This window comes from Anser cygnoides, chromosome 10, assembly GCF_040182565.1.
Source record: "Anser cygnoides isolate HZ-2024a breed goose chromosome 10, Taihu_goose_T2T_genome, whole genome shotgun sequence".
NCBI lineage: Eukaryota > Metazoa > Chordata > Aves > Anseriformes > Anatidae > Anser > Anser cygnoides.
Genome location: NC_089882.1, coordinates 15218774 through 15229208, shown reverse-complemented (window position 1 = coordinate 15229208; position 10435 = coordinate 15218774). Strand labels below are relative to the sequence as shown.

Below are 10435 nucleotides of genomic sequence, written 5' to 3'. Positions count from 1 at the left end.
GGGAAGCAGTCTTGTTGAGGTACAGTGCTCTAGGTAGAGGAGTGTTCACAGGAGACCGATCTGGATATGAGCAGAGCCCTCTCTCAGTAGGAAGGTGGGGAAATAGCTTGCTGAGTTGGTGTAACAGGAGACTTGGATCATTATAGTCAAGCTCCATACAGGGGATGGCAGCACTGAGTTAACTTAGATAAAATTCCATGTGTTACTTTCCGGTTAAACTCAAGAGGATGGGAGAAAGTGAAGCTGGAGAGTTTTTTTTGTTTTTTTTTTTTTTTTATACTGCTTGCTTAAACCATGAGGAGATACCTTAGAAGGCTTCCTCCTTCCTGGGTCCAGGCCTTGTACTGCAAGAAATAATCTGACACCAAGCCTTTTGGGGTGGTACTGCTTGGGGAATACTTCTAGCAACAAATAGGTTAGGGGCAAAAGACAACTCTGAAGCAAAAGCTCCCCTGTGGTTTTCTACGGCCATTTTTCTTTCATGTCAGGTCTGCGTAAAACTGAACAGGAACAAAGCTGGAAGAAGATAGGAAAACTTTCTTTTATTAGGTCTTTCATCCTTACGGAACTCAAGCACTTAACAAAGATGTGTGGGTTTGTCCACTTCACTCGGGAACACTGCAACTTGTGCAAGGAATAATGAAAACAAAGTGAGGACCTGGGGAGATGGGAAGCTTGTCCAGACCTGAATTCACCTGGCTACTGAACAGGTTAAGAGCGTATCATAAAAGTTTAAGGCACAGCTCATTTGGGCTTGTCTGCTGTTGTAATGAGCATAGCACTTGCGGTTCAGCACTCCAGACAAATCTGACCAGTTCTATCTTGCTTGGAGCTCTTCTAAGAAATCAGCTGCTGTATTTAACCAGTTCTCATCAGCACTACTGCTACGAAACCAGCCTCACTGTCAGTGGTGGAAATGACCTCTAAAGTGTTAGTGAGCATTCTGGACTAAAATTTCAATAGAGATCTGTACGCTGGGTACGTAGCACATTACACACACGCTCTTAAATAAGTAAGGCATCTACCCTTGCAGGGGAAGCTTCTGTGCACTGATGTGTAGCTCCATCCGATACCATCTTCTGTTTTGAGGTGATACTGCCTATAAATGGCAACTTTCTCAGCTGGTAGAGGTCTGGGCCACTGCTGTATGTAATGCTGTCCTAGCAACAGCTTCTGTTTTTTTTTTTTTAAGTTGATCTTGTGTTGCAGCAAATGGACATGAGGGACACTCGTAGCTTATACATCCAGTTTTACAAAACTCAGTTCAAGTCTGATTAAAATCCAGCACTCAAGACTGGTTGGATCTTAGCTGATCCTCAGTCTTTAATATTAAAAAGGAGGACAGGCCACTAAAACCACTAGAAATGTGGATTTGAGGCTCATTGTCCTGCAAAGACCTTAAATATTGCTCTTTGGCTTGTGTGGCCACTTTGGCCATTTGTTATTGGCACAACAGAAAAAAAAGGGAGTACGAGGAATGACTTGTTGTCAGCTGTTCTTCTTGTGCATGTTTATAAGAAGTTCATGTTCTTGTTGATCCTCTGCGTAAAGGCTGGCTGTGCATTTTCAGGTTCTGTATCAGGTGGTTTTACTGGAAGAGTGTGCACGCACAGCAGAAATCCCTCAGTCTTGCATTGATGCTGAACGGTGCCGCAGTAGGGGGGCACCAAGATGCTGCACATCATGCTAACAGTCCTCATCCCTGTTGTGCAGTGGGATGACAAATACAGAGATGTCATCGTAGGATGCCTCATGGCTATCATCCAGCATCCACTGGTGGCCTATCTTCTTTCCTCTTGCCCTGTATACCAAGCACTTGGCCAGTTCTGAAAATCTGTGTGTAGAAAGAGAAGTGAGTTTTGGTCTAACACAACGCTGCCTCTCAAGAACAACACTGAGAGGGGGCTTTGCGTTACTAGATTTCTTAAGACACCAGCTTTGTCGCTGCTTCTTTAGGAGTGGGAAAGACTGGTGTCCAGTCCTTTCAGAGTCACAGAAAAGAGCGCTTGGTCATGCTGGAGCTGACCTAGAAGCCAAGTGATCTCAGCCTGCTGGTCCAGACAGGTTCTTTGGAAACAGAAATGATGGCAAGACTGTTGTTACCTGTGGGGATCTGTCCTGTTTTCTGCAAGGAAGCTCCTGGTCATGTGGGCCACCTCTTTGTTGCACAAAATGTCCCAAAGGCCGTCAGTTGCCATGATGAGGACATCGTTTTCTTTAATGTCATGCAGAGCGAAGTCAAATATGTTCACCTGGAAAGCACAGGAGTAAATCAGAGGATTTTCTCACGTGTGAAAACTCCAGGTATTTACCAAGGGTTGTCATGTTTCCCACATTGCACCTGGCTTTGGGAAGCATCAAACAGCTCTGTGATTCTTTGGCTTCCCTGTGTGAGGGTAATCACAGACTGCAAAACTCCTCCAAGTAGGTGAGTGTATACCTCCTCTAAAACCTCCTCTAGCAGGTGAGTGTATTCCGTTCTGGTCAGGACGCTGACAGTAACTTCAATTGCTGCAACGTACAGGAGGGGTAAGGAAGATGACTTCCCCTGAGAGGACTTACAGTGGGATCAGGATGCTTTCAATGTTTTATTTCCCCTTGCTGCTGTGCTTCTAGATTATTCTGCCTTGGGGATTCTCTGGGCAGTATGCGGAGAGAAGGAAGATGGAAAAAGGACGTGGCTGAGACCTGCCTGGTCTCCAAAACGTGGGTGCTAGAGAGGAGGAGCGGCATAATTCCACCACCACCCTGCAACTCCCACATGCCGTGACTAACCTTAGGAATGCAGGAGAGAAAAGGTTTCACTTCAATGTTGGTGTCGATGACTTTGAGTTGATGATCCCCTAAACCTCGAGAGACAGCCAGAGTCCCCAGCAAGCGAGCCTGGCCCCAAAGAAAGCAAATATAAGAACGTGTCACCTTTAAGGGCAGATGCACGGTTTGTCCTGAATGATTTATGCACTGCCTTTAGAACCTTTATCCAAATATCACCCAGAGCCGCCCCTGGAATCTTCAGAGATGGAGGAGTGATTAGAAGTGATGCCCTAATGTGAGCATGGAGATGGACAGCCAGCACATGGATGGCCGCTCATGGTAGTAGCTCACGGTGATGGCCCGTGGTGTGCTCCGGAGTCAGTGGTGTGTACTCCAGACCTCGGGAAGCCCATGGTGGTATCTGTTTTTGATTTGAGATGGTAAGGAAGAGAATTAGGCTGCCTTGAAATAAATGGTCCTTCGTTTTCGCAAAGGAGGTTCTGCACCGAATCTTTGCAAAGGGCCAGCACGTGGGTTGCACCACTGGTGGTGGTGGTGGTAGGGCAAGCACTGGCTGTGTGCAGTCATTGCTTCTCCCCGCCTCCTTCCCTCTCCAGACACCTTTCCTCAGCTGCTCCTCTGGGAAAGGCACTGGTTAGAGCTGGAGGTTAACATCTGAGTTGGGATCTTTTGACAGCAACAGGAAATGAGAGCTGGAATGGTTTCTTGTGTGCAAATGGAGAGGAGGAAAGGCCAGGCCAGATCGGGGCTGCCATCCACTCCACTAGAAAGTGTTTTGGAGGAGGATGAAACCTCTTGGCTCTGGAGGATCTGGTACACACCTCCTCCTGCTCTGCACTTGCTCACAGGCAGTTTGTTGCAACGGAAGCTGCTGTGTCAGCGCTGTGCAGAGCTGCGTGTCTGTGCCATGCTGGAGAGCCTCAGAGCATGAATGTGGGTGATTGGGATGCTCTGAGAACGCCCAGCAGACTTGTCTCTGCCCTCCCAGCGTGTAAAGCATTGACCTACCTGCTTCCCATGACCATGGACAAGAGGATACTTGAGGTCAGCTTTCTCCACCAGCTTGTATCCCCTAGAAGAGAGGAGTGAGTGTTGATTTAGATTTGTCCATTTGGTGGTACAACTCAGTCTGAGCATTTCAACTGCGGTTCAACCCTCGTGGTGTGCCCATGCACAGGGAGCTGACTGAAGAAGGGATAAGGTGACTTGTTGAAGCAGATGCAGTAAAGAATGACCCTTTGCTGAATGCCCAACTGTTCCTCCCTCTCCCCTTCCTTTCCTTGTACCTGCACCAAGCTGGGGCTCGCTGCCTGAGGTTGTAAGAGCCCAGGACCATCTCTCACAGAAGTTCCTTAACCTCCCTCCACTGGTCCCAGTCTTTCAGGCAGGGCAGAGCTGCTGCTGGGAGGCTGCTTGCAGCATCCTTTACTTAGATAACACGGTTTTACACCCACTGCTCTCACATTCCCTGCTGCTGCATTCAGACAGTCCCTTTCCCCTTCACCTTCCCATTGCTACTAGCAGGTAAAGCTGCCCTGCGCCACTGCCCTGTCCTCACACAGAAAGGACTCACCAGCCCTCCATGAAGTAATCCCGGTACAGGACTTTCTGACCCACGTCATCTCCCTTCAACCTCCGTGGAAACTCAAAGCGCGTGAACTCTCCATCCAGGAGTTTGGGGAAGAGAAAAGCCTGGAGGAGGGAACAAAGGCACGAGGATAGACAGGCTTCGCTTCAGCAGAGATGAGCACCAAGCCCGTGCTCTGCTCCTGCCTTGGGACTGGCACCCCTGCCTGCAGAATGGGAACAAAACCAGGAAAACAAGGGGACAAGCTGGACGTTAGCCTCTCCAATGCTAAATGCTGTCAGTTGAATCTTGTTCACAGCCCTCCATGGCAGGTGTCAAATGACATTCTGGCCCCACAGTGCTTACAGTCCTTAAGGAAGCAAGTGATGCTCTTGTCACAAGCTCTCCTGGACCAAACTTGGTTGTCTGATGTGTGAAAGGAGTCACTCACCAAGTGCTGGAGTCGCTGCCTCTCTGTCTCGGGCGTGAACTCGCAGCTCATGGGCACGACGGTGTCCTTCAGAACAAGAATGGCCCTACAAGAGGAAGAGGTAAAGAGCTGATCTGTCCCCTGCCATATAAGCATCGCTGCAGCCCCATCTCTGTTGACCTCCCCTTACTGAGGAAGGCACCAGCGTCAGCCAGCTGTGGGAGCAGCACAACTCACAGCAGAGCAATCCCAGAGAACAGCTACGCACCTAGGAATGTTTAAAAATGCTTGTGTATTTCAAGTGACTCAATTGCAACTCTGCTGTCACAGCAGAGAATTGAGCCTGCCTGGTTTAACAATGGCACACCTCAGAGGAAAGGCAGCCAAGGACAGATGAGGAAGCTCTTTAAGATGCTTTGAAATCACCTCCCACTTTTTAACTCCTGCCTGGATGAGCTTACTGCTGCACTAAGGCCTCAGCACTGCCCCATGGCCAGGCAGCATTAGTCCTTTGAAATCTGAAAGCCCATCTAAAGACATGAGAGCATCCATCCATCCATCTACCCAACAGCTCCTGTAGCAGGCAGGCAGCCATGCTGCGGCCAGAGGGGCTGCACGTTCACCTTTTGTAGGATTATGTAAGGTGCTGGAAACCCTGCTCATCTCCCAGCTCTGGGTCCCAAGCAACTTCTCCCTTTTCTTGTTACTCACCTGCTGTCCCCAGCATTAGCCACATACAGTTTTCCCTGGAGATAAAGAGCAGCCAGAGCAGTGCAGCCTCCTGTCTGGCCAGTGGCTTCCATCTCCTGGCCAATGACTTCATCCTGTTGGTTTAAACAAGTTCAGAATGACATGAACTGGGGTGTTGTTTTCTGCAGCTGCCTTGTGCCTCCTAGCAAAAATCTAGAGCCAAAACTGATGGAAAATGGTCAGCAGAAAATCAGCAAGGCCGAAGACAGCATTGCTTCAGTGCAGCCAATGAAACTGTTGCTACTGGACTAGATGCTAAGGACAGGCTGCAGAACTAATTTGGGCACCGTCAGCCAAGCCTTGTCCATGTGGCAGGCTAAAGCACCTGGGTGACCAGCGCCCGGGCACTTCCTAAGGAGAGAGCTGAGAACGAGGGAGCCCACGTGGGGCAGGGAGGAGGGACAGACTTGTCCACCTGTGTCAGCAGGAACGGAGGACTCACGCATTCCTGGAAGGCATTCTCCAAGGCTCCCACCACCATGTCTTCCACACGAATGTGCTTCTCCTCCACGAACTGGGGGTCACTGTCGCAAACGCAGCGTCCGCTCATGTGCATGGGGGGATGGGCCTCTGTGATGGCCCCCGCAACCTCCTCCAGCTTCTGCTTGATGCAGTAATGCAAATAGTTGGAGGCAATGATGGCAGCTGCTGGGCCACCATGGCCGTCAAAGAGTGCCCAGTAGTAACCAGTCAAAAACTGCAACGAAAAGAGTGAAGATGGGGGGAAGAGAGGTGGAGAGAGGCCATATGGACAGTGGGCGCACAGCCGGGATGCGCTGAATGTGTTCTGCCTGGCTCTTCCATCCCAGCCACCCTTCCCGACCACTGGTGAATCCCCTGCACAGCTCAAACTCATATGATGACCACGCTGATGGATGTGCTGCTCCATCCATCAGACCTGCCAGCTCAGCTCTGAGCTTCCAGAGGCATCACTGCACACCCTCACATGCTATTCCTCCTCCGCATTTGGAGAATTTCTGTTTACAGGAGAAAAGGCAGCACTGTTCCCAGTCTTTATAAGGTGAGAGCATCTGTTGTGCCCAAGTGATGATGACTAACATGCAGTCTTTGGAAGCAGAGCAAGTACAAGTTAAAAAAAAAGCTTAGGGAACATAGTAAAGGGCTAGGACAACCACAAACGCTGCAAGACACAGGTCAAGGAAATAGAAATGGTATATATGGGCAGAGCTGTGCCTTTGCTGGCCAGTCACGGCTCCCCTAAACACATCCAAGAAAGGGTTTCAGCCTGGGGGTGTGCAGGACTGATGGGGCAACTACATTGTCCTTCCAGTACCTAAAGGGGACCTACGGGAAAGCTGGGAAGGGTCTCTTTATCAGGGAATATAATGAGAGGACAAGGAGTAACATCTTTCAGCTAAAAGAGGGTAGGTTTAGATTAGACACCAGGAAGAAATTCTTTCCCATGAGGGTGGTGAGGCACTGGCACAGGCTGCCCAGAGAAGCTGTGGATGCCCCATCCCTGGAAGTGCTCAAGGCCAGGCTGGATGGGGCCTTGGGCAGCCTGGGCTGGTGTGAGGTGTTGTGCCTGTGGCAGGGCGTTGGATTTGGATGATCCTTAAAGGCCCATTCCAACCCAAACCATTCTACCATTCCATAATTCTGTATTTTCTATACCTGGGCCCCTGGATTCAAGGCAGGGCTGGCAGCAGGGTTAACACAGCCTGACCATGGGCCATACCTGTGTGGAGCACAGGATCAGCCACTCCTTGTCCTCTTCCAGGCCCAGCTCCCTCCTGCGGATGGAGATCTGGCAGCATGTCGCCTGGTCCTCATTGAACTCCGACTTCTCGGCATTGATAACCCTGCAGGTTCAAACACTCCAGATTAGGCACGAAGCACTGCCCATCCAACAGGTGCGCGTGGGAATGATCCCCTGCTCCTTCCTTCCAGCTCCAAGCTCGCTGCTCCCTTTTCAAACTCAAGGATCTCTTTGCTGGTAACAACATAAACATCGCATCCTTTACAACGGTGAGAAACGCCTCCGCCAGGGACGCCGTGAGTTACGGGGCAGAAGTGGTTTGGAAGCACTCCTGCCTCTGTCAGCCCTTGCTGGCAGCCAAGGCAGCTGGGCTGTGCTGGTGACACAGGGAGCTGCACACCTGCTGGCAGTGTCCTAGCCTTGCTGATGTTGGTCCCTGGGTCAACACCTTGTCTCCTCGCACAGCTCATCGCTCTGCACATCGCAACCCCACCGCCACCACGTCACACCGTGGGCCTACCACAACGTGCCTCTGCCCACAAACGAGGCAAAACCAGGGATTTCTGATATTCTGCTTTGCCCTTTGCTTTTACGGCACTCTGCTAGGAGCCAGGGGACAGCTCTCTGGTGCTGCTTGCCCCAAGAGGCTGCTCCCCAACACCTGCTCCAGGCAGCGCTGGCAGCCTGGCTCTCAGGCACGCCGCAGTGACTCGTACTCAACGGTCAGAAATCCCTTCCCCTGACAAGGGAGGGTTTTCTTTGCTCGCTGCTCCAGGAGCGCGGAACAGCAGACAGGCGATGTCCCAGCAGTAAAATCACAGGGCTGGGTTAGGAGACGAGACGCCTGAGCTGATCCGCTGCTACCCCAGCGCTGCTTTTGGGGCTGCCCCAGCCACCAAGTGCGGGGTACGAGCGCTGCGGCGGGCGGCCGGCCACAGACGGGGAGAAGGAGCAGGGGCAAGGAGGAGCTGCCTGCGCCCCGCTGTGCCCGGGCAATCGGCTGGGGGTGGGTGCACGCACCCCGGGGCCAACCCGCCCGGCCTGTGCCCCTCTCCTCACGGAAGCAGCAGCAGCAGCAGCCGGGATCCTGCTTTCGGATCCCCGAAAAGTTGCGGGGCCATCCACGCCGAGGGCCTCCCCTCACCGCAGCACGGCCGGCAGAGCACAAGGCACAGCGAGGGGGGGCTCCCGGCCGTGCCCAGGCTGCCCCCACAGCCCCGCTCCCCTGGGCACACCGCGCCCCCCATCCCGCAGAGACCCGCGGGGCCCCCGCGCCACCCGCAGACCTGGGAGCCCCCCAGCGCCGCACAGCTGGCCCCGCACCCCCCCCCCCCCCCCCCCCCCCACGGGGCCCCGTTCCCCGGCAGCGGCCGCACTCACTCGGCGTAGCCCGAGCCCCAGGGCAGGGGCCGCTCGGGCCCGGTGCCCCGCACGGCCCGCCCGCCCCGCCCGCCCCGCGGGCTCTCCTCGCCGCCGCCGCCGCGCGCAGGAACTTGGGCCGGCGGTAGCACGGAGCGGCGGGCGGGGGCCGCGGCCCCGGCTCCTGGCTGCCTCCGGGCCGCTCCGCGGGGCCGCCCCGCCGCACCCACCGCAGCCACTCGGCGGACATGGGGGCGCCGGGGCCCGGCGCGGCCTGGCCCGGCCTGCGGCGCCTCCCTCCCCTGCCCGGCCCCGGCCCCGGCCCCCCCCTGGCCCTGCCTCCGCCGCGGGAGGGAGGGAAGGGGCGAGCCGGGATGGCGGCCGCGGGGCCGGCTCCCAACGCCGGGCCGAAGCGGGGTAACTGCCGGCCGGCTCCTCGCCACAGCCGCGTCGCCTCTCCTCGGAGCTGGGGACGCCAAGGCTGGAGCCGCGGGGTGGCGGAGACGGAGCCCCGAGCAGCGCTGCCCAAAGCGCCCGGGGGTGGGCTAGCGCGGGGTCCCCACGATTTTCCTCCTGCACGGCCAGAGACTTGAGGAGAGCACAGGAAGGCGAGGGAGAGGCAGCCCCGGCAGCCGGGAGAGGGGCTTGGCAGCGACCCTGTCGTGCGCTCGGTGTGCCACCGCAGCTGCTGGGCGCGCTAAGCAGCAGCCTGCTGCGGGTCAGCACATCTCGGAGGTGAGCGGGTCTCAGGTTCCCAGCTCCTCCGTGCTGGATCGCTTACACGGCCCCTTGTCTCATGCTACTTGCTCCCCAGGTCCAGTTTCAGCTCGGCGACCGACCAGAGGCCTTCAGAACAGCGTCTGGGCCTCCGAAGGTGGGCTGGGGACCACGCACCACAGTCACGGAGCCCTCATGGGTTCTGCAGAGAAGCTCACTGAAAGACAGAACTGAAACAGAACTGAAAGCCCACAGACATGTTGGTGGGGCTGGTGGAAAGGATGCACAAAGGCACTGGAGATGTGAACAAGCGGCCCCAGAGCCCCCCTAAAACATTGTCCAGGGTGGGTAAGGCCAGAGAGGGAATGGCAAAACTGGCCTAGAGAGCACTCTTGTTCCTGTTTGGCTTGAAAACCCGTCCCTGGTCTCTTCCCTCTCCAGCCCTGTGCTGCTGCAGGAAGTGAAAGCCTCTGCTGGCAAAACCAGAAGCTGTCTGCAGGGTCCAAACTGAGTCACCAGCAAAAAAAAAAAAAAAGCCATCTGTGTTTGAGTCAGACCTCTCCCAGGTGGGTGGCGCCAGGCACTTGCTGGTAACTTTCCCTCTGCACTGAGGTTATGTGTGCAGGCCCAAATGAAGGCTGAGGAAGTGGCGGTGCCCCTTTGCCCTTTGTTTTGCATACCAACGTGTGCCGATGTCCTCGGGTCCCATGGGGCGGTGAGCGGCCCCGGCGCAGGCTGGTGGCTCTGCCTCAAAGCCCCTCTCCTCTCCAGAGTGAGCTTGAGGGAAGCGCAGCCTGGCCCACGCCTGGGGGTTGCTCTGGCAAAGACAGTCAGCATCGTGAGCTTGCCAAGCTGTGGCAGCAGTGCTTCGATCACGGATGTCACTGGCACGTGTAGGAGAAGGAAGCTGCTGGAAGCTGCAGCTGAGTCAGTGATGTCGGTGAGTCCCACGCAGCCCGGCTGCGTGCTCCCTGGGCAGCTCTCGGCGAGCACAACACAAGCACCCGATCCTGCGTGCTCTGTGGGCGGGGAGGAGATGGTGCCTGCAGATACATCGAAAAGCCACCGTGGTCAAACCCCATTTTTATTTCTGGCCTTGCCACAGGATCCTTGGTGG

The 10435-nt window shown here is 54.9% G+C and overlaps 1 protein-coding gene across 1 annotated transcript; it reads right to left on the bottom strand.

Moving 5' to 3' along the window:
• Nucleotides 1-522: 522 nt before the first annotated feature.
• PPM1M (protein phosphatase, Mg2+/Mn2+ dependent 1M) lies at nucleotides 523-8903 on the bottom strand. The gene is given in 11 exon segments (XM_067003436.1): nucleotides 523-1834; nucleotides 2104-2252; nucleotides 2776-2883; nucleotides 3784-3847; nucleotides 4349-4467; nucleotides 4794-4878; nucleotides 5484-5596; nucleotides 5965-6219; nucleotides 7222-7345; nucleotides 8623-8723; nucleotides 8726-8903. Coding segments are annotated over 11 exon segments (1392 nt in total). The 5' UTR covers nucleotides 8852-8903; the 3' UTR covers nucleotides 523-1686.
• Between the last annotated feature and the right edge of the window lie 1532 nt (nucleotides 8904-10435).